Below are 23,395 nucleotides of genomic sequence, written 5' to 3' on the forward strand. Positions count from 1 at the left end.
CCTCCACTGACACACACACACACACACACACACACACACACACACACACACACACACACACACACACACACACACACACACACACACACACACACACACACACACACACACACACACACACACACACACTTGATGGGTATCATTATCAAGACATGCCCCACCCACCGCTCAGAGAAAACAACAATGCCAAAATACACTGCACCACCCAGCTTCTTATCTACAGGGCGAGGGCGATAGTGGCTGATTAGGTGTGTGCTTGTGTGTGTCTGCACATGTGTGTTTATGGGTGTCTCTGGGGTGGGCCCATCCTCACTGTAGACCGAACAAGAACTTCCTGTCAGGAGCTGTCAAACAGACAACTGGCCTGAGGGCAAGACAGCCTGTAGCATGGCATGAGCAGTGTCGCTTGGGTAGAATGAAGTCCATAAATATGTAATTCTTTGTGCAATTCATATCTATAGGCTACATTGAGGTTTTTCTTTCATTATTTTTATCTGGCGTTAGTGCGTAGCCTAAGCTTTAGGGCTTGATCCACTGAGGCAAAAAGGACAATGTCGGAGTTGAATTCAAAAAGAAAAAGTTGTAAAATGGAGAGTTGAAAATAAGTAGAAGGGCCAGAACATTAGTCTAATAACTGGAAAAGGATGAGGATGTTATGTGTGATGACTATGAAGCACTATACAATTTCCACATTCACAAGACAGGGACTTCAAAATGTCACTTCATGGGAACTGGGAACATGGGATCATGGGAACATGCTCAATGTTAGCTTCCAGGAATTGTGTACAGATCCTTGCGACATGGGTCCATTCATTATCATGCTGATGAATGGCACAGCAATGGGCCTCAGGATCTCATCACGGTATCTCTGCATTCAAATTGCTATCGATAAAATGTAATTGTGTTCATTGTCTGTAGCTTATGTCTGCACATACCATAACCTCACCACCACATTGGGACACTCTGTTCACAATGCTAACATCAGAAAACCGCACGCTCACATGACACCAAACACGCTATCTACCCAGTACAGTTGAAACTGGAATGAGAAGAGAACACTTTTCCAGCGTGCCAGCGGCCATCGAAGGTGAGCATTTACCTACGGAAGTTGGTTATAATGCCAAACTGCAGTCAGGTCAAGACCCTGGTGAGGACGACGAGCACGCAGACAGTTTGACAGTTTGTGTAGAAATGTTTTTGTTGTACAAACCCACAGTTTCATCAGCTCTCCGGGTGGCTGGTCTCAGACGATAGAGAAATTAAAATGAAATTCATGGCTCTGGTGGACATTCCTGCAGTCAGCATTCCATTTGCACGCTCCCTCAACTTGAGACATCTGTGGCATTGTGTTGTGTGACAAAACTGTACATTTTAGAGTGGCCTTTTATTGGCCCCAGCACAACATGCACCTGGATAATGATCATGCTGTTTAATCAGCTTCTTGAAATGCCACACCTGTCAGGTGGATGGATTATCTTGGAAAAGGAGAATGCTCAATAACAGGGATGTAAACAACTGTGCACAGAATGTTAGAGAAATATGTTTTTAGGGCATAAAACAAATTCCGGGATCTTTTATTTCAGGTCATGAAAAATGGGACAAACACTTTACTGTGAGCGTACCAAGTAATTAGGCGTCACTCTAAAGCGGAAAGGTGGAATAAACGAGTCAGGAGTAGGTTTTTCTGATTGAACACGGTTCTCTATTGAGGGTATTTTGTCAACAAAAACATTCTAACATAATCAATGAAAAATCTTCCAAGGAAAAACGCACATCTTCTTCTCCAGATGAAACAAGAACACAATAGGATAATCTTTAAACTACAACAAACATAAATCACGGGTTTGTCACCATCTTCGTGGTTCTTTCAGCACAGCTTCTCTCTCTCGGTGGCCATCTTCCAGAGATAGTTTTCCCCCTCTCTGCTGGTTCCATTCTCTCTTTTATAGGGGAAGGAGAGTATCTCATTAGTACCGTCAGCTGTTCTTAATTGACTCTGGTTACCTTGTCTCCCATGCTTTGTTGGGCTACTATCCATGAGCCCAGCCTGCCCTCTAGTGGTCCTTCCACATACTTTCCCCCCCAGGACCGAACCGGAGGGTCGGGCGCCAGACGCACCGTCTTGGTCGCGTCGGGACAGCGCGTCTGCATTCCCGTTCCTCGATCCGGCCCTGTGGATGACATGGAAAGAGAACGGTTGCAAAGACAAAAACCATCTGGCTATTCTGTTGTTATTGTTTCTCTTACCAGCCATCCACGTGAGGGGCGCATGGTCAGTAACTAATGCAAACCTCCGACCCAGTAGGTAGTACCGGAGATAATCGAGGGCCCACTTGATGGCTAAGGCCTCTTTCTCTACGGTCGCATACCTCTGTTCCCGATCGCTGAGTTTCCTACTAATGAAGAGAATCGGCTTCTCTGCTTCACCTTCACCCTGAGCTAGTACGGCCCCGAGCCCTGTATCCGAGGCGTCGACTTGCACAATGAACTCTTGTGAGAAGTCCGGAGCCTGTAGAACGGGATCGGAACACAGGCCATCTTTTAACAATTGAAAGGCCTCTTCCGTCTCGTCTTTCCACTCTACCTGGTTTGGCAGGTTTTTCCTGATGAGGTTTGTGAGGGGTTGGCAATGGTTGCATATCCCGGGATAAAATGGCGATAATATCCTGTTATCCCTAAGAAGGCCCGAACGTCTCGCTTGGTCCGGGGTCGAGGCCAGTCACGAATTGCCCTGGTCTTCTCTGCCTGCGGGCGTATTTTCCCATTCCCCACGGTATACCCCAGGTATTCCGCTTCGGACAGGCCCAGGCAGCATTTATTTGGATTGGCTGTCAACCCTGTGGCTTCCAAACTCACGAGCACCGCCCGTAATCGCAGGAGGTGACTATCCCAGTCCTCGCTGTGGATGACCACATCGTCTATGTACGCCGCTGCATACTCTTGATGGGGCCGTAGAATGGCATCCATGAGGCGTTGGAAGGTTGCAGCAGCTCCGTGCAGTCCGAAGGGCATCCTCACATACTGGAAAAGCCCCTCTGGAGTGGCGAAGGCAGTCTTTGGGCGATCCTCCGGAGCCACCGGCACTTGCCAATATCCCTTCGTCAAATCCAGGGTAGTGATGAACTTGGCCTTTCCTAAGCGCTCCAAGAGTTCATCCACGCGGGGCATGGGGTACGCATCGAATGTAGAGATGGCATTCACGCCCCTAAAGTCGTTGCAGAGTCTCATACTACCATCGGCTTTGGGGACCAGGACTATGGGACTGGACCACTCGCTCGTCGAGGGCTCGATCACGCCCATCCTCAACATCTCCCTCACCTCTTTCTTAGCGATGACTCGGCGAGCCTCAGGAATCCTGTAAGGGCGGATATGCACTTTCTTGCCGGGTTCAGTGTGGATATGGTGGAACAGGACATCTGTTTGTCCTCGGAATGGAGAGAATATTCGACCAAAGTTCATAATCAGCTTGTCTAGCTGTCTTGACTGCTCCGGTAGGAGAGTTTGGCCACGGCGCACCTGTGGTAGAGCCTCTTTTTTTTTTTTGCCCTCCAGGGCCATCAAAGCCACCTCCTCCTCTCGTCCATGGTACGTCTTCAGCAGGTTTATGTGATAGAGTTGGACCTTCTTCCTCCTGTCAGGTTGCTTGATGAGGTAATTGACCGGTGAGACCCTTTTCATTACCTCGTAGGGCCCCCTCCACTGCGCCAGCAAGCGATGTTCGGCCGTGGGCACAAGCACCATCACTTTCTCTCCCACAGTGAACTCACGGGGGTCGCAGATTTATCATAGGCCCGGCCTTGGGTCCTTTGGGCCTTCTCCATATGCTCCTTGACTATGGGCCACACTGCTGACAGGCGGTCTCTCATCAGGGTAACGTGTTCTATTGTAGATCGAAAGGGGCATGGTTGGGTCTCCCAGGTCTCCTTGGCTAAGTCGAGGATTCCTCGACAGGGTCTGCCATAGAGCAATTCAAACGGAGAGAATCCAGTGGATGCCTGGGGTACTTCTCGCAGGGCAAACATTAAGTGTGGGAGAAGCATGTCCCAGTTTTTCCCGTCTCGGGACACCACTCTTCTCAACATGCTTTTAATTGTTTTGTTCAAGCGTTCACACAACCCATCTGTTTGAGGGTGGAATATGCTTGTACGTATCTGTTGAACCTGATATAACCGACACAAGTCCTTCATCAACCGGGACATGAACGGGTTCCTTGATCGGTTAAGATAGTCTTGGGAAGGCCCACACGAGAGAACATCAGGAATAACTCCTTGGCAATTCCCTTTGACGACATGTTACGTAGGGGTATGGCCTCCGGGAACTTGGTAGCATAATCTATAACCACTAGGATGTACTCGTGTCCTCTGGCGGATTTTGGGAGGGGTCCTACGAGGTCCATAGCTATGCGTTCAAAGGGAGTCTCTATGATGGGGAGAGGAATCAAAGGGTTACGTAGGTGTGGCCGTGGGGCTGTACGTTGACATTGATCACACGTCTTACAATACCTGGCCACATCTCGGGTGACACGGGGCCAATAGAATCTCTGCATGATTCTGTCAATCGTCTTGTCTCGTGCCAGGTGTCCTCCTAGGATGTGGGAATGGGCTAACTGTAGAACTGTATCCCTGTATGGTCTAGGCACCATTAGTAATTCCTGGTTTTCCCCCCTTCGTCGTACGACCCAGTATAAGAGACCCCGCCTTATTGCATAGTAAGGAAGAGGGGGCTCACCTGATCCGTCGACGTTCCTTCCGTCGATCACCTTCACCTTCCTCATGGCCTCCCTTAGGTCTGGGTCTCTATGCTGCGAGGTGCCGAACTGTCCCTTTAATTCCTGGGGCAGGTCAACCTCAGTAGAGGGATGTGGAGGTTGTTCCACATCCCCATCAGGGGAGACCGAGGAGAATCCCTTCCAGGTTCCCTCCTCGGATGGAGCTTCAAATATATCCCTTAGTGCCTGGTTGCTCCTTCCTTCCTGCGTTGTCTATAACCCTTCACAGGTGTCTTCATCGGTGGTTTCCTGGAATATCTGTCGTAAACGTTGGGTCGCTATTTCTTCCTCTGCTGTAGAGGACGAGGACGCGGCTACGTCTCCTTGTAGTACTACTACCTCGGGCTTGGAGATTCTCTTCTTTCCTGTCCCCCTTCTTCCCGTGCATAACGTCATCTGCCGAAGCTCCTTATATAGGGGACAGTCTCTCCCGATCAATAATGGCACCTTCAGCTGGGGCACTTTCCCTGCCCTGACTGTACACCTTCCTTTTGGAGTGAGAATAGGCAGATTCACAGTGGGGTAATAGTGGGTGTCTCCATGGATACAGGATACGGCTACTTTGTCTGGTAGCAGTGTGGCGGAGGTCACCATCCGCTCCTCTACTAACGTAACCATACTTCCCGAGTCGAGAATAGCTACCACATCTTGTCCTTCAACTCGCACCGGAATCTCTGAGGCTGGGGCTATCTCTGCTAACCAACAGTGTTGATCCTGCCCCCTCAAAACGGGATGTGTGGGGGTAGGCAGTGACGACTCCGTGACCATGGGCTCATCCTTGCTAGGACATTGTGGGGCATAATGGTTGGGAGACTGACACTTATAACACCGACCCGGCTGTGTGGTGGCTGACTTCTCCCACCTCCGGGGGGGGCTTGGACGTTTCGGTGGCGGGCGCGCCGGGGTGAGTCGTGGTACGGGATTGGAAGACTCCTTCCGTTCCTCCTTGTCACTTTTTAACAACTCCCCTGTAGACCGATATGTTTCCACCGCCTGGGCTATGTCGTCGGCTGACAACGGGTTGGCTTGCCCCACAACCCTTTTTAAGTCACTGGGTAATTCTCTCAATATCTTGTCCACTACGAGAGTCTCTATCACATGTCCTACTCCCTTTCCAGGTTCTAGCCACTGTTTCGTCAGTCGTATTAAGGCGAAGATCTGGGCACGGACGGGTTGATCAGCTGTATAGGTCCATTGATGGAACTTTACAGCCCTATCTCTGGCAGTCAGCTGGTACCGGGACAGGATCTCGGTTTTTAGTCGCCCATAGTCCGCAGCTTCGCGGGAATCCAGGTCAAAATAGGCTTCCTGAGCCACCCCGGTCAAAAGAGGAGCTAATGCGCTAGCCCATTCTGTGGGCGGCCACTCTTCCAAGGTGGCCGTCCTTTCGAAGGTCATGAGAAAGGCCTCAATATCATCCTCCTTGGAGAGACGAGGTAAGATGGCGTGAGCAGCCGCTCTTGGCCTAACTGTAGGTTCTTCTCGTCGACTCAGCTGTTGTTGCAGGAGTTCTATGGTTGTCTGCTGTGCCGTGATCAATTGTTGTAGTAGGGCGTTATCCATCGTTCTTGAATGGTTCCTCCGGGTCTTCTGGAAGAATATTAATTTACTCACTTATCCTTGTGTCACTCGTCCACCTAATGCCCGCATCCTCCACCAATGTGAGCGTACCAAGTAATTAGGCGTCACTCTAAAGCGGGAAGGTGGAATAAACGAGTCAGGAGTAGGTTTTTCTGATTGAACACGGTTCTCTATTGAGGGTATTTTGTCAACAAAAACATTCTAACATAATCAATGAAAAATCTTCAAGGAAAAACGCACATCTTCTTCTCCAGATGAAACAAGAACACAATAGGATAATCTTTAAACTACAACAAACATAAATCACGGGTTTGTCACCATCTTCGTGGTTCTTTCAGCACAGCTTCTCTCTCTCGGTGGCCATCTTCCAGAGATAGTTTTCCCCCTCTCTGCTGGTTCCATTCTCTCTTTTATAGGGGAAGGAGAGTATCTCATTAGTACCGTCAGCTGTGCTTAATTGACTCTGGTTACCTTGTCTCCCATGCTTTGTTGGGCTACTATCCATGAGCCCAGCCTGCCCTCTAGTGGTCCTTCCACATTACATATTCTTTTTATATTTTTGTTCAGGTGACTAACAAATAGCCTACTTAAATGTCTGAATTTATAAACAGAAACACAGGCCTAAAAAGGTCTGTGTCATGCCCTGACCTTAGAGAGACGTTTTATTTCTCTATTTGGTTAGGTCAGGGTGTGATATGGGGTGGGCATTCTATGTTTTGTATTCTATGTTCTTTATTTCGATGATTTATATTTCTGTTTGGCAGGGTATGGTTCTCAATCAGGGACAGCTGTCTATCGTTGTCTCTGATTGGGAATCATACTTAGGCAGCCCTTTTTCCCACCTGTGATTGTGGGTAGTTGACTTTTGACAGTGGCACTATAGCCCTGTAAGCTTCTCGGTTGTTTCTTTGTTTGTTGTTTTGTTGGCGACATTTTAAATATAAAGGAAAATATACGCTCACCATGCTGCACTTTGGTCCACTTCTTTCGACGGCCGTGACAGCCTGTCAATAAAACATTCCGCCCGCCATCTCTGACTGTAAAGCACATTTTCTATATTTGCGGGTTAGGGTCGGGTTCGGGCCTCAGATTTTCACTATATTACATATAGTTGGGTGGTTACGGATGGGTTAATAACAACTGCGGGCAGCTGCGGGTGAACAAACAGCTGACCCGCACATAGCTAACACACACACACACACACACACACACACACACACACACACACACACACACACACACACACACGGACATAAGCACGGAAATATACAATTTTAAAAAAAAAAGCACGGAAAAATACAATTCAAATACTGTGGTGTATTGTATGCTTAAAAAAATGAGACATTTATATTATTTTACACTAATACAATTGCCCAGAAAATGAGATTTTGTTTTTTTCCTGAAAAGGTATGGGTACAAAATTATTGACACCCCTAAAGATTCTTATAAATAAAGTGGTCAAAAGTTTAGTATTTGGTCCCATATTCCTAGACTCTATAAACTTGTTGGATGCCTTTGCAGTTTATTTTGGTTGTGTTTCAAATTTTTATGGAACCAAATTCAATTATTGGTAAATAATCCAAACAATTCAGATTGTATTTGTCACATGTGCCGGATACAACAGGTGTTACAGTGAAATGCTTACTTACAAGCTCTTAACCAACAATGCCGTCTCAAGAAAATACAAATGATTAAAGAGCAGCAGTAAAATAGCAATAGTGAAGCTATATACAGGGGGTACCAGTACAGAGTCAATCTGCGGCGGCAACACGTGTCGAGGTAATTGAGGTAATATACATGTAGGTGGAGTTATTTAAGTGACTATGCATAGATGATAACAGAGAGTAGCAGCAGCGTAGAAGAGGGGGGTGGGGCAATGCAAATAGTCTGGGTAGCAATTTGATTAGATATTCAGGGGTCTTATGGCTTGGGGGTAGAAGTTGTTTAGAAACCTCTTGGATCTAGACTTGGCGTTCCCGGTAACGCTTGCCGTGCGGTAACAGACAACAAACAGTCTATGACTAGGGTGGCTGGAGTCTTGACAATTTTTAGGGTCTTCCCCTGACATGGCCTGGTATAGAGGTCCTGGATGGCAGGAAGCTTGGCCCCGGTGATGTACTGGGCTGTACACACTATCCTCTGTAGTGCCTTGCGGTCGGAGGCCGAGCAGTTGCCATACCAGGCAGTGATGCAACCCGTCAGGATGCTCCTGATGGTGCAGCTGATAAACATTTTGAGGATCTGAGGACCAGATGCCAAATCTTTTCATTCTCCTGAGGGGAAATACATTTTGTCATGCCCTCTTCACGACTGTCTTGGTGTGCTTGGACCATGTTCGTTTGTTGATGATGTGGACGCCAAGGAAAAAGAAGCTCTCAACCTGCTCCACTACAGTCCCGTCGATGAGAATGGCGGTGTTCTCGGCCCTCCTTTTCCTGTAGTCCACAATCATCTCCTTTGTCTTGATCACGTTGAGGGAAAGGTAGTTACCCTGGCACCACACAGTCAGGTCTCTGACCTCCTCCCTATAGGCTGTCTCATTGTTGTTGGTGATCAGGCCAACCACTGTTGCGTCATTGTCAAAATGAATAATGGTGTTGGAGTCGTGCCTGGCTGTGCAGCGATGAGTGAACAGGGAGTACAGGAGAGGACTGAGCAGGCACATTTTAGGGGCCCCTGTGTTGAGGATTAATGTGGCGGATGTGTTGTTACCTACCCTTACCACCTGTGGTGGCCAGTCAGAAGTCCAGATTCCATATGCAGAGGGAGGAGTTTAGTCCCAGGGTCCTTAGCTTACTGATGAGCTTTGAGGCCACTATGGTGTTGAACTCTGAGCTGTAGTCAATGAATGGCATTCTCACATAGTTGTTCCTTTTGTCCAGGTGTGAAAGGGCATGTGTCCTTTCGGAGTCACTTTTACATTTACATTTAAGTCATTTAGCAGACGCTCTTATCCAGAGCGACTTACAAATTGGTGCATACACCTTATGACATCCAGTGGAAGAGCCACTTGCATCTAAATCTTTTTTTTGGGGGGGGGGTGAGAAGGATTACTTACCCTTACTTACCCTATCCTAGGTATTCCTTGAAGAGGTGGGGTTTCAGGTGTCTCCGGAAGGTGGTGATTGACTCCGCTGTCCTGGCGTCGTGAGGGGGTTTGTTCCACCATTGGGGGGCCAGAGCAGCGAACAGTTTTGACTGGGCTGAGCGGGAACTGTACTTCCTCAGTGGTAGGGAGGCGAGCAGGCCAGAGGTGGATGAACGCAGTGCCCTTGTTTGGGTGTAGGGCCTGATCAGAGCCTGGAGGTACTGAGGTGCCGTTCCCCTCACAGCTCCGTAGGCAAGCACCATGGTCTTGTAGCGGATGCGAGCTTCAACTGGAAGCCAGTGGAGAGAGCGGAGGAGCGGGGTGACGTGAGAGAACTTGGGAAGGTTGAACACCAGACGGGCTGCAGCGTTCTGGATGAGTTGTAGGGGTTTAATGGCACAGGCAGGGAGCCCAGCCAACAGCGAGTTGCAGTAATCAAGACGGGAGATGACAAGTGCCTGGATTAGGACCTGCGCCGCTTCCTGTGTGAGGCAGGGTCGTACTCTGCGGATGTTGTAGAGCATGAACCTACAGGAACGGGACACCGCCTTGATGTTAGTTGAGAACGTCAGGGTGTTGTCCAGGATCACGCCAAGGTTCTTAGCGCTCTGGGAGGAGGACACAATGGAGTTGTCAACCGTGATGGCGAGATCATGGAACAGGCAGTCCTTCCCGGGAGGAAGAGGAGCTCCGTCTTGCTGAGGTTCAGCTTGAGGTGGTGATCCGTCATCCACACTGATATGTCTGCCAGACATGCAGAGATGCGATTCGCCACCTGGTCATCAGAAGGGGGAAAGGAGAAGATTAATTGTGTGTCGTCTGCATAGCAATGATAGGAGAGACCATGTGAGGTTATGACAGAGCCAAGTGACTTGGTGTATAGCGAGAATAAGAGAGGGCCTAGAACAGAGCCCTGGGGGACACCAGTGGTGAGAGCGCGTGGTGAGGAGACAGATTCTCGCCACGCCACCTGGTAGGAGCGACCTGTCAGGTAGGACGCAATCCAAGCGTGGGCCGCGCCGGAGATGCCCAACTCGGAGAGGGTGGAGAGGAGGATCTGATGGTTCACAGTATCGAAGGCAGCCGATAGGTCTAGAAGGATGAGAGCAGAGGAGAGAGAGTTAGCTTTAGCAGTGCGGAGCGCCTCCGTGATACAGAGAAGAGCAGTCTCAGTTGAATGACTAGTCTTGAAACCTGACTGATTTGGATCAAGAAGGTCATTCTGAGAGAGATAGCGGTAGAGCTGGCCAAGGACGGCACGCTCAAGAGTTTTGGAGAGAAAAGAGAGAAGGGATACTGGTCTGTAGTTGTTGACATCGGAGGGATCGAGTGTAGGTTTTTTCAGAAGGGGTGCAACTCTCGCTCTCTTGAAGACGGGAGGGACGTAGCCAGCGGTCAGGGATGAGTTGATGAGCGAGGTGAGGTAAGGGAGAAGGTCTCCGGAAATGGTCTGGAGAAGAGAGGAGGGGATAGGGTCAAGCGGGCAGGTTGTTGGGCGGCCGGCCGTCACAAGACGCGAGATTTCATCTGGAGAGAGAGGGGAGAAAGAGGTCAGAGCATAGGGTAGGGCAGTGTGAGCAGAACCAGCGGTGTCGTTTGACTTAGCAAACGAGGATCGGATGTCGTCGACCTTCTTTTCAAAATGGTTGACGAAGTCATCTGCAGAGAGGGAGGAGGGGGGATTCAGGAGGGAGGAGAAGGTGGCAAAGAGCTTCCTAGGGTTAGAAGCAGATGCTTGGAATTTAGAATGGTAGAAAGTGGCTTTAGCAGCAGAGACAGAGGAGGAAAATGTAGAGAGGAGGGAGTGAAAGGATGCCAGGTCCGCAGGGAGGCGAGTTTTCCTCCATTTCCGCTCGGCTGCCCGGAGCCCTGTTCTGTGAGCTCGCAAGGAGTCGTCGAGCCACGGAGCGGGAGGGAGGACCGAGCCGGCCTGGAGGATAGGGGACATAGGGAGTCAAAGGATGCAGTAAGGGAGGAGAGGAGGGTTGAGGAGGCAGAATCAGGAGATAGGTTGGAGAAAGTTTGAGCAGAGGGAAGAGATGATAGGATGGAAGAGGAGAGAGTAGCGGGGAGAGAGAGCGAAGGTTGGGACGGCGCGATACCATCCGAGTAGGGGCAGTGTGGGAAGTGTTGGATGAGAGCGAGAGGGAAAAGGATACAAGGTAGTGGTCGGAGACTTGGAGGGGAGTTGCAATGAGGTTAGTGGAAGAACAGCATCTAGTAAAGATGAGGTCAAGCGTATTCCCTGCCTTGTGAGTAGGGGGAAGGTGAGAGGGTGAGGTCAAAAGAGGAGAGGAGTGGAAAGAAGGAGGCAGAGAGGAATGAGTCAAAGGTAGACGTGGGGAGGTTAAAGTCGCCCAGAACTGTGAGAGGTGAGCCGTCCTCAGGAAAGGAGCTTATCAAGGCATCAAGCTCATTGATGAACTCTCCGAGGGAACCTGGAGGGCGATAAATGATAAGGATGTTAAGCTTGAAAGGGCTGGTAACTGTGACAGCATGGAATTCAAAGGAGGCGATAGACAGATGGGTAAGGGGAGAAAGAGAGAAAGACCACTTGGGAGAGATGAGGATCCCGGTGCCACCACCCCGCTGACCAGAAGCTCTCGGGGTGTGCGAGAACACGTGGGCGGACGAGGAGAGAGCAGTAGGAGTAGCAGTGTTATCTGTGGTGATCCATGTTTCCGTCAGTGCCAAGAAGTCAAGGGACTGGAGGGAGGCATAGGCTGAGATGAACTCTGCCTTGTTGGCCGCAGATCGGCAGTTCCAGAGGCTACCGGAGACCTGGAACTCCACGTGGGTCGTACGTGCTGGGACCACCAGATTAGGGTGGTCGCGGCCGCGCGGTGTGGAGCGTTTGTATGGTCTGTGCAGAGAGGAGAGAACAGGGATAGACAGACACATAGTTGACAGGCTACAGAAAAGGCTACGCTAATGCAAGGAGATTGGAATGACAAGTGGACTACACGTCACGAATGTTCAGAAAGTTAAGCTTACGTAGCAAGAATCTTATTGACTAAAATGATTAAAATGATACAGTACTGCTAAAGTAGGCTAGCTGGCAGTGGCTGCGTTGTTGACACTACACTAATCAAGTCGTTCCGTTGAGTGTAATAGTTTCTACAGTGCTACTATACGGGGGGCTAGCTGGCTAGCTAGCAGTGTTGTTTACGTTACGTTGCGTTAAAAGAACGACAATAGCTGGCTAGCTAACCTAGGAAATCGCTCTTTTATTGTAAATAAGAATAAAATATTTTCTAAACACTTCCAAATTATTGTGGATGCTACCATGATTACGGATAATCCTGAATGAATCGTGAATAATGATGAGTGAGAAAGTTACAGAGATCATACCCCAAAGACTTTCTAACCTCTCACCAGAATCAGTAACAGGGGATCTTTGATCACTTTTACCCTTAACTTTTCAAGAAAAAAACATATTAATTGTTAAACACAATCTCTTTCTCTGAGCAATTGTATTATAAAATAATATAACTTCCCAATTTCTTTGAGCATAAAATAGAGAACATTATTTTAATTATTTTACAGTCATTGCTCATTTTTATCAAGGGTGTCAATCATTTCAACCCCACTTTATGTCATATCAATAAGACTAGGACTGAGACATTGGTCTCAGACAGGTTAGGTGGTTTGAGGAACTTGGTAAAAATTGGCTACAGCTGATGAGAAGCACCAGTATTCTGTGAAGCCATATTATTTAAAAAATACCAAAATAGCAACATTAGGGGAAATTTTTATTTTATTCTCCCAGTGACTGGAAACCATGTACAGTAAGAACAAATTCTAATACAGAAAACAAAGATATTCTGTCTGATATGTTGGACTGTTATTAGATACTGTACATACTGTAGAATCATATGATATTTAGCATGATTTTCTTTTTTAAGGAGTGGTTGTTGATATACAAAAATTGTATCATGAAGCTTTTTGGCTTGCATGGTGTATGGGCTTGTCTGTATGGTACAGTATATAATGTAATATGGGACTTCTGTCTTTGTCTTCTGTGTTTGTGTCTAATGGCAGCACACATAAACCTTATCATATGTCTATTTCATGTAACCTTACAACAGTATCACATGTTACAGTATAGAATGTAGAATATGGGACAAACTCTTCTCTGTCTGTCTCCATGGCAGCATACACAGACCACAACAGCTTGTCGCCGCGGCACATCAAGAGTGACAGTGACGATGATGACCTGCCCAATGTCACCCTGGACAGTGTCATCGAGACCGGATCTACCGCTCTGTCTATAGCACGCGCCGTACAGGAGTAAGTACTAGTGTGTGTATTGTGTGTTCTCTGTGTGTGCACGTTTGTTTTGTGTGTCCTGTGTGTGCGTTTGTGTGTGTGTGTGTGTTTAAGTATTATGTATCCTTCTGTATAGCCTTATACCACCCTATTAATGTTTCTAGTCCATCTGCGTATAATAAGATGAGTCAGGGCTTCCCCATCCATCCTAGCCCAGTCTTATAATCAGAATCAGGGTTTCAGTATGCTCTCCTCACCCCTAAACCTAGAAACCTCCAGACCCAGAACTCATACTTTAACCACCAGACTCAGCACATCCTACACACACACACACACACACACACACACACACACACACACACACACACACACACACACACACACACACACACACACACACACACACACACACACACACAAAAACAAACAAACAAACAAACAAACATTCCCTCACTTGGAATGCATCCCAAACAGAGTATGTGAGCGGAGTGGAGCTGGAGCGGAAAGAAGAGCAGGGTGTGCCTAATTTGAATGGAGCAAGGAGCGACATTCCCAAAGGCTGGATTGTCGGCCTTCTCCCTCACTCCAATTTCGCTCCAGTAGCGCTCACTACATGAGCTCAGGGCATGCCCAGACCAGCATGCATTTGTAGCCTAGGTGGGTAGATAGCTCGGTGTGTTATTGTAGCAAAGTATTTATAAACAAAAAATCTGTTCTCTTAAAACTTTCATTCATTTTTGTTCCATTATCATTTAGTCCATATTTGATTTTGGCCTAAATGATAATAGGCCTGGCATAGTCCCACTTTCAAGGAGCTTTTGTTTAGCATCCCCAGTGGCTCTGCAAGCGCAGAGAGGATGGCCTGCTCCGGGCACCATATCATGAGCCTGAAGCAACAGACTAGCCAAACTTGTGTTTCTAAAAATGAATTCAAAGGCACTGTAGACTGAGCCTAATGAGGCATTTTTTATTTAATTTGTATTTAATTCTAAGTAAGTCACAGCCTGTACTCGCAATTTATAGAATGTAATGATTTAATACAACAAAATGTTGTTTAAGTGCTGAGAGCTTTATGTCCCTACCATCCTATTTTGTGGCACTTGCAAATCCTTCACAATGTATTTCTTTGTAGGCCTTGAAATAATCCATATAATATAGCCTAAATAATTCATTTTCATTCCTTATTAGGCTCCCTGTCTGTCTCCTGACCTATTTAGTGTTTATACCCTGTTTAGTATGACATGTAGCCTAGTTCATTCAATAGATAGAGGATTCCTGATATCTCCAGGAGTGATAAGTATCATTTTTTTGTCTTTATCTGTTGTGGTCTAAAACTGTTGCTGCCTGTCTTCCCAGTGGCCTACTTGGTGTGTTAACTGCTGACCGCTCATAGTTTGCAGATAGTTGTTCACACATCAACCAGGATCAAGGGGCAGGGCAATAAGTGACTTGTTTTGGTAATCAGTGGCTGTATTGGGAGGTGTGCTCTCCACCTCTGCTAGGCAATTAGCAATTATTGTTAGTTCTTCAGTCTCCCCTGGTTTCTCAGCAGCAGCTATAAGCAGCGGTCATGTCAGTGGCGGTTTTGTCGCAAGATTAAGACCATCGCTGAAACAAAGACGTTTTGCCTGTCACACCTGCTCCCACTCTCCCTCTCTGGCACACCTGCTCCCACTCTCCCTCTCTGGCGCTCAAGGGCGCCAGGCTGCCTTACGCACACCTGTCACCATCATTATATGCATCAGCGCTCATTGGACTCACCTGGACTCCTTCACGTTTTGATTGCCTTCCCTATATCTGTCTGCTTCCTCTGTTTCATCCCCGTGTCAGCATTAATGTCGTTATGTTTTCATGTCCAGGCGCTGTCCTGTTCCATGTCCGTTGTTAAGTAAATGTTCACTCCCTGTACTTGCATCTCGTCTACCAGCGTCAATCCTTCCAGAATGCTGACACCATTAAAGGAAGCATCAGGGAGTAAGGTTTTTTTGTTTTGGTTGGTGACGTCGCGTCCGGGTGCCGTCATCGATGGAACTGGAGCTGCCTCAGCTAGTTCATCAGGCTCGAAAGATCTTCCTGCCATGGTTGGCTTGGCAGACGCCCACCCCACGTCATGCTTCAGCTGACTCATCAGGCTCCCAGGCCTCAGCCGGTTCTTCAGGCTCCCACGCCTCAGCCGGTTCGTCAGGTTTTCACGCCTCAGCCCAATCATCAGGCTCCCACGCCTCTGCCGGCTTGTCGGGCTTCTACGCCCCTGCCGGATTGTCGGGCTTCTACGCCCCTGCCGGATTGTCCAGCGCTCATGCCTCGGCCGGCCCGTCAGGCTCGTTCAGGTGGGATGCCGGGTGGCGACCCTAGAGGGGGGGGATACTGTCACGCCTGCTCCCGCTCTCCCTCTCTGGCGCTTGAAGGTGCCAGGTTGCCTTTCATTACGCACATCAGTGCTCATTGGAATCACCTGAACGCCTTCACGCTTTGAATGCCTTCCCTATATCTCTGTTTCCTCTGTTTCATTCCCGTGTCAGCATTAATGTTATGTTTTCATATCCAGACCCTGTCCTTTCCTGTTCCATGTCCATTGTTAATTACATTTTCACTCCCTGTACTTGCTTCTCATCTCCCAGCATCAATCCTTACACTGCCGAGTTGTTCTGCTGAGTTGTTCAAGGAAGGAAAGAGAGGGAGGCTCCACACCACTCTCACTTGAGTATCTTACCTAGTTATTTACAGATTATCATTTTGCTCTTTGTAGCTTCGTCAACTATGTGTGTGTTTTCTATACCTGATCGCACCTCTCCCTTTAGGCTTTACAGATGCTCCCCACCCCTTTGTGCAACCCTTATAATTTAGTGTACCGTGCTCGCGCAACCCACATGGAATTCTCAGTCTCTGGCAGCGTTTGGAACTGACAATCTGCGGTCAAGAACGTTGAGTTGTGAGGGTTCTCGTCCTCCTCTTCTGAGGAGGAGTAGCGAGAAGGATCGGAGGACCAATGCGCAGCGTGGTAAGTGTCCATAATGTTTTTTTTAATAAAGACAATAGAACACTCGAACAAAACAACAAACGATGATGTGAAAATACAAAACCGAAAACAGTACCTTGTGGACCAAAAACTCACATGGAAAAAAAACACCCACAACCCAAAAGTGAAATCCAAGCTACCCAAGTATGATTCTCAATCAGGGACAACAATTGACAGCTGCCTCTGATTGAGAACCATACCAGGCCAAACACAGAAATAGAAAATCATAGACAAACTAACATAGACAACCCAACCAACTCACACCCTGACCATACTAAAACAAAAGACAAAACAAAGGAACTAAGGTCAAAACGTGACAGTACCCCCCCCCAAAAAAGGTGCGGACTCTGGCCGCAAAACATGAACCTATAGGGGAGGGTCTGGGCGGGTGTCTGTCCGCGGTGGCGGCTCTGGCGCGGGACATGGACCCCGCTCCACCATAGTCTTTCTCCTCCTCCTTAACCGCTTCCGTGGCCTCTTAAGAGCCTCGTACTGGGGACCCTAGCCATGGTCCCGAATGGATGGGAGATTTTGGCAGCGCCGGAGTGAAGGACGACTCCGGCAGCGCCTGGCTGACTGACGGCTCCGGCAGCTCCTGGCTGCCTGACGGCTCCGGCAGCTCAGGACAGACTGGCGGCTCTGGCGGCCCAGGACAGACGGCAGACTCTGGCAGCTCAGGACAGACGGGAGGCTCTGGCAGCTCAGGACAGACGGGAGAATCTGGCAGCTCAGGACAGACGGGAGACTCTGGCAGCTCAGGACAGACGGGAGACTCTGGCAGCTCCGGGCAGGAGGAAAGCTCTGGCAGCGCTGGACAGGCGGAAGCACCTGTAGGGAGAAGACGGAGAGACAGCCTGGTGCGGGAGGCTGCCACCGGAGGTAGCACCGGATAGACCGGACCATGAAGGCGCACTGGAGGTCTTGAGCACCGAGCCTGCACAACCCTACCTGGCTGAATGCTCCCTGTAGCCAGGCCAGTGCGGCGAGGTGAAATAGCCCGCACTGGGCTGTGCTGGCAAACCGGGAACACCATGCGTAGGGCTGGTGCCATGTACACCGGCCCGAGGAGACGCACTGGAGACCAGATGCGCTGAGCCGGCTTCATGGCACCTGGCTCGCTGCCCACTCTAGCCCGGCGGATACGAGGCGCTGCAATGTACCGCACCGGGCTATGCACGCGCACCGGGTCACCGTGCGCTCCACCGCATAACACGGTGCCTGCCTGGTCCCTCTCGCTCTCCGGTAAGCACGGAAAGTTGGCGCAGGTCTCCTACCTGACTTCGCCACGCTCCCCGTGTTCACCCCCCAATACATTTTTGGGGCTGCCTCTCGGGCTTCCAGCCGCGCTGCCGTTCTGCCTCCTCATACCGCCGCCTCTCCGCTTTCGCTACCCCCAGCTCTGCCTTGGGGCGGTGATATTCCCCAGCCTGAGCCCAGGGTCCTTTGCCGTCCAGTTCTCCAGGTATCGCTGCCTCTCGTCACCACACTGCTTGGTCCATTGGTGGTGGGTGCTTCTGTAAGAGGAGGAGTAGCGAGAAGGAGGAGTAGCGAGTAGCGAGAAGGATCGGAGGACCAATGCGCAGCGTGGTAAGTGTCCATAATGTGTTTTAATAAAGACAATAGAACATTCGAACAAAACAACAAACGGTGACGTGAATATACAAAACTGAAAACAGTACCGCGTGGACCAAACACTCTCACAAACAAACACCCACAACCCAAAAGTGAAACCCAGGCTACCTAAGTATGATTCTCAATCAGGGACAACAATTGACAGCTGCCTCTGATTGAGAACCATACCAGGCCAAACACAGAAATAGAAAATCATAGACAAACTAACATAGACAACCCACCCAACTCACGCCCTGACCATACTAAAACAAAAGACAAAACAAAGGAACTAAGGTCAGAACGTGACATGAGTTCATCTCAGCCTATGCAGCTGTCGTGTCTTTGGCTATGCCGAATTTAAGTGATATGACATGCTATTCTATAAAATAATTTCTCCATAATTAATATTACCTGATTGAGCTAATCATGTAAATGTAATTAACTAGAGAGTAGGGGACCATTAAATAATATTTATAGAGCTGTTATCTTCCGAATAAACTCAATATCAGTCAATATTAATCATCATCTTAATTCAGTCTCATCTGAAAGTTGTAAATCTGCACAAACCCTGGCTAACAAGTTGAACCAGCAATACAAAATTGGGTTTAATTATTTATTTACTAAATACCTAACTAATCACACAGAATTACACATACACATAATTAAATCATAACTTGATTACAAATTACGTCATAAAGGAAAACGTCCCTAGCGGGCGGAACAGATATGACAGCTTGTTTCACAAAAGAAAAGGGGCTGGGTTTGAGTGAAAGAGCGGGAAGACTGAGTAACAAAGGAAGAATCTGTACTATCGTAAATACAGTATCTTATGCATTCTAAATTACCGCCCATTTGGAAAAGGAAAATGCAATAAATATTTACTCTGAGCTGCGCTTCGGTAGGTTGGTGGTAGATGGAAGGCCGTGTTGCCCAACCGAGTCCTTTGTTCTTTTGAAGAATGTCTCTGCTGGTAAATTGAAAACGTTGTAGTAACGTCGTTGTGTGGTAGACGGGATACTCTGTCTGTTCCTTCCTAATGCTCGTTTTCAGCAGCTGTTGCTAACTCAATGGCTAGGAGGTATCACTTCTGTAGTGAATAAGAGTTCAAAGTTCATACCATTCGCAACCAAAGCTCACACCGATGTTGGCTTCGTTCTGTAGTTATTCTGACATCGGACCGTCGTCCTCATGTCCTCAGAACAGGAGGTTATATTGTCGCTAAGGGCATATATAGGAAGGGAGAGGAGGGCGTGTTTGAATTTTTTTATAGCCCATGTCCCTTCACAGGGGCGGGCCACTGATTGAGCAGAGCCCTATATTATGAAAACCAAAATCTCACATTTTAGAAGCTAAAGTCACATTTCATCCCATCAAAAATAATTTCTTATTCAAACATTTAAATTGAACAACAATTCCATGTGAATCCGATAACTCTGATGTGTAGACTTTCCACTGTAGAGTTTATGTCATCTTATCATTGATGAGAATGTCTCAGATGACAACCGAACTGACATCATATTCGTGAATTAACCTACCAGGTAAAACCATAAACCCATAAACACGGGCACCCTCATAGATATCAACCTAACCAGTCTGCCCTCCAAATACACCTCTGTTGTTTTCAACCAATATCTCAGCGATCACTGCCTCATTGCCTGCATCCGTAATGGGTCACTGTCAAATGCTCCCAAAAACACTTCGGCGAACAGGCCTTTCTAATCGACCTGGCCCGGGTATCCTGGAAGGGTACTGACCTCAAGGATGCTTGGTTATTCTTCAAAAGTGCTTTTATCACCATCTTAAATAAGAATGCCCCAATATAAAAAATGTAAACAAAGATCAGATATAGCCCTCACACGGAACCCAAACCAGCTGCGTGCGTGTGCCATCGTGCGCTATCGTGCATACATTTATTTTGCCCCCCCCACACCAAACGCAATCACGACACGCAGGTTAAAATATCAAAACAAACTCTGAACCAATGACATTCATTTGGGGACAGGTCGAAAATCATTAAACATGTATGGCAATTTCGCTAGTTAGCTTGCACTTGCTAGCTAACATTAATTTGTCCTATTTAGCTAGCTTGCTGTTGCTAGCTAATTTGTCCTGGGATATAAACATTGAGTTGTTATTTTACCTGAAATGCACAAGCTCCTCTACTCCGGCAATTAATCCACACATAAAATGGCGAACCAAATCGTTTCTAGTCATCTCTCCTCCTTCCAGGCTTTTTCATCGTTTAACCTGTTAGAACTCTAGGGGCAGTATTTCATTTTTGGATAAAAAGACGTGCCCGTTTTTAGCGCGATATTTTGTCACGAAAAGATGCTCGACTATGCTTGGAATTGATAGTTTTGGAAAGAAGACACTCTGACGTTTCCAGAACTGCAAAGATTTTCACTGTGAGTGCCATAGAACAATATCTACAGGCAAAACCAAGATGTTTGAGTGACCAGGAAATCAACAGGATTTCTGAAGGCACGTTTTCCATGATCTCCTTATATGGCTGTGAATGGCACAGGAATCAACGGACACTTCCTATCGTTTCCCCAGGTGTCTGCAGCATTGTGACGTATTTGTAGGCATATCATTGGAAGATTGGCCATAAGAGCCTACAATTACCAAGTGTCCCGCATGGTGTCTGCGTGGAAATTGGTGCGCAAAAGTCAGGTCCCAGTATTTTTCCATCCGAATCAGAGAAGAATGCACGCGTCTAGGACTGGCATTTCAATGAAGAGATATATGACCAAACACCTTGAGGATTGATTCAAACAACGTTTTCCATGTTTCAGTCGATATTATGGAGTTAATTCGGAAAAAGTTCGACGTTTAGGTGACTGAATTTTCGGTTAGTTTCGGTAGCCAAATGCATAGTAACAAAACGGAACGTTGTGTCCTACACAAGCATCTTTCAGGAAAAACTGGACATCTGCTATGTAACTGAGAGTCTCCTCATTGAAACATCTGAAGTTCTTCAAAGGTAAATTATTTTATTTGATCCCTTTGCTGGTTTTTGTGAATGTTGCGTGCTAAATGCTAACGCTAAATGCTACGCTAGCTATCACCACTCTTACACAAATTATTGATTTTCTCTGGTTCTAAAGCATATTTTGAAAATCTGAGACGACAGGATTGTTAAGAAAAGGATAAGCTTGAGGACAGGCATATTTATTTCATTTCATTATTTCAATTTTCAGAAATCGCTAATGTTGCGTTATGGTAATGAGCTTGAGGCTGTAGTCACAATCCCGGATCCGGGATGGGGCGGCCTAACAGGTTAACTTATATGGTGATTAAATCTAAAACTCATTGTTTTACCACAACTACCGGCAAAACAGTTCGTCTTTCAGTCACACACGTGGGTATAACCAATGAGGAGATGGCACGTGGGTACCTGCTTCTATATACCAATGAGGAGATGGGAGAGGCAGGACTTTCAGCGTGATCTGCGTCAGAAATAGGAATAAGTTATATTTTAGCCCTTGGTGTCTCAGACGATCGTTGGCGAGTGCGAGCAGTATGGGTGCAACAATTGAATAACATGGATTTCTAAATTTAATTTGTGACGCTCGAGCACACGACATGTCCGGTCTGGTCAGCATGTTAGTTCACTCCAGACCTGACTGCCCTTGACCAGCACAAAAACATCCTGTGGCGTTCTGCATTAGCATTGAATATCCCTGCGAAATGCAACTTTTCCAGGATGGTAGGATCCAATATACACAGGCAATTAGGGAAGCAAAAGCTAGCTTTTTCAAACAGAAATTTGCATCCTGTAGCACAAATTCCCAAAAGTTCTGGGACACTGTAAAGTCCATGGAGAATAAGAGCAACTCCTCCCAGCTGCCCACTGCACTGAGACTAGGCAACACTATCACCACCGATAAATACACGATATTTGAGAATTTCATTGAGCATTTTTCTACAGCTGGCCATGCTTTCCACCTGGCTACCCCTATCCTGGAAAACAGCTCTGCACCCCCCACAACAACTTGCCCAAGCCTCCCCCATTTCTCCTTCACCCAAAACCGAATGGTCGATGTTCTGAATGAGCTGCAAAATCTGGACCCCTCTCTTTCTAAAATTATCCACCCCAATTGTTGCAACCCCTATTACTAGCCCATTCAACCTCTCAAAAGATTGGAAAGCTGCCGCAGTCATCCCCCTTTTCGAAGGGGGAGACACTCTAGACCCAAACAGCTACAGACCTATATCTATCCTGCCTTTTTAAGGTCTTCGAAAGACAAGTTAACAAACAGATCACAGAACATTTCGAATCCAACTGTACCTTCTCTATTATGCAATCTGGTTTCCAAACTGGTCATGGGTGCACCTCAGCCACGCTCAGGGTCCTAAGCGATATCATAACCGCCATCGATAAGAGACGATACTGTGCAGCTGTATTCATCGATCTGGCCAAGACTTTAGACTCTGCCAATCACTACATTCTTATCGGCAGACTCAACAGCCTTGGTTTCTCAAGTGACTGCCGCGCCTGGTTCACCATGTACTTCTCAGACAGAGTTCAGTGTGTCAAATCAGAGGTCCAGTTGTCTGGCCCTTTTTGGACACTATGTTAACCTCTCTGGGGTAGGTGGGACGATTGCGTCACACATGGCCAATAGCCAGGGAAAATGCAGAGCGCCAAATTCAAAAATATTTCTATAAAATTATAACTTTCATTAAATTACACATGCAAGATAGCAAATTAAAGCTACACTCGTTGTGAATCCAGCCAACATGGCTTTACGCCAAAAGCACAACAGTAAACAATGAGAGAAGCATATTTCAACTCTGCAGGAGCGACACAAAACACAGAAATAAAATAGAAATCAAGCCTTACCTTTGACAAGCTTCTTTTGTTGGCACTTCTATATGTCCCATAAACATCACAAATGGTGCTTTTGTTTGATTAATTCCGTCAATATATATCCAAAATGTCCATTTATTTGGCGCGTTTGATCCAGAAAAACACTGCTTCCAACTTACGCAACGTCGTTACAAAATATCTCAAAAGTTAACTGTCAACTTTGCCAAAAGTACAAAAGTACAAAAG

The 23,395-nt window shown here is 47.4% G+C and overlaps 1 protein-coding gene across 1 annotated transcript in view; it reads left to right on the forward strand.

Moving 5' to 3' along the window:
* The window catches only part of LOC118367222 (Krueppel-like factor 12), a 166,126-nt gene that overhangs the window by 116,765 nt on the left and 25,966 nt on the right, over positions 1-23,395 (forward strand). Inside the window, exon 4 of the mRNA XM_052493986.1 lies at positions 13,592-13,727. Within this exon, the coding sequence (XP_052349946.1) occupies positions 13,592-13,727 (136 nt within the window). The remainder of the gene's footprint in view (positions 1-13,591; positions 13,728-23,395) is intronic.

Source organism: Oncorhynchus keta, chromosome 34 (genome assembly GCF_023373465.1).
Source record: "Oncorhynchus keta strain PuntledgeMale-10-30-2019 chromosome 34, Oket_V2, whole genome shotgun sequence".
Lineage (NCBI taxonomy): Eukaryota > Metazoa > Chordata > Actinopteri > Salmoniformes > Salmonidae > Oncorhynchus > Oncorhynchus keta.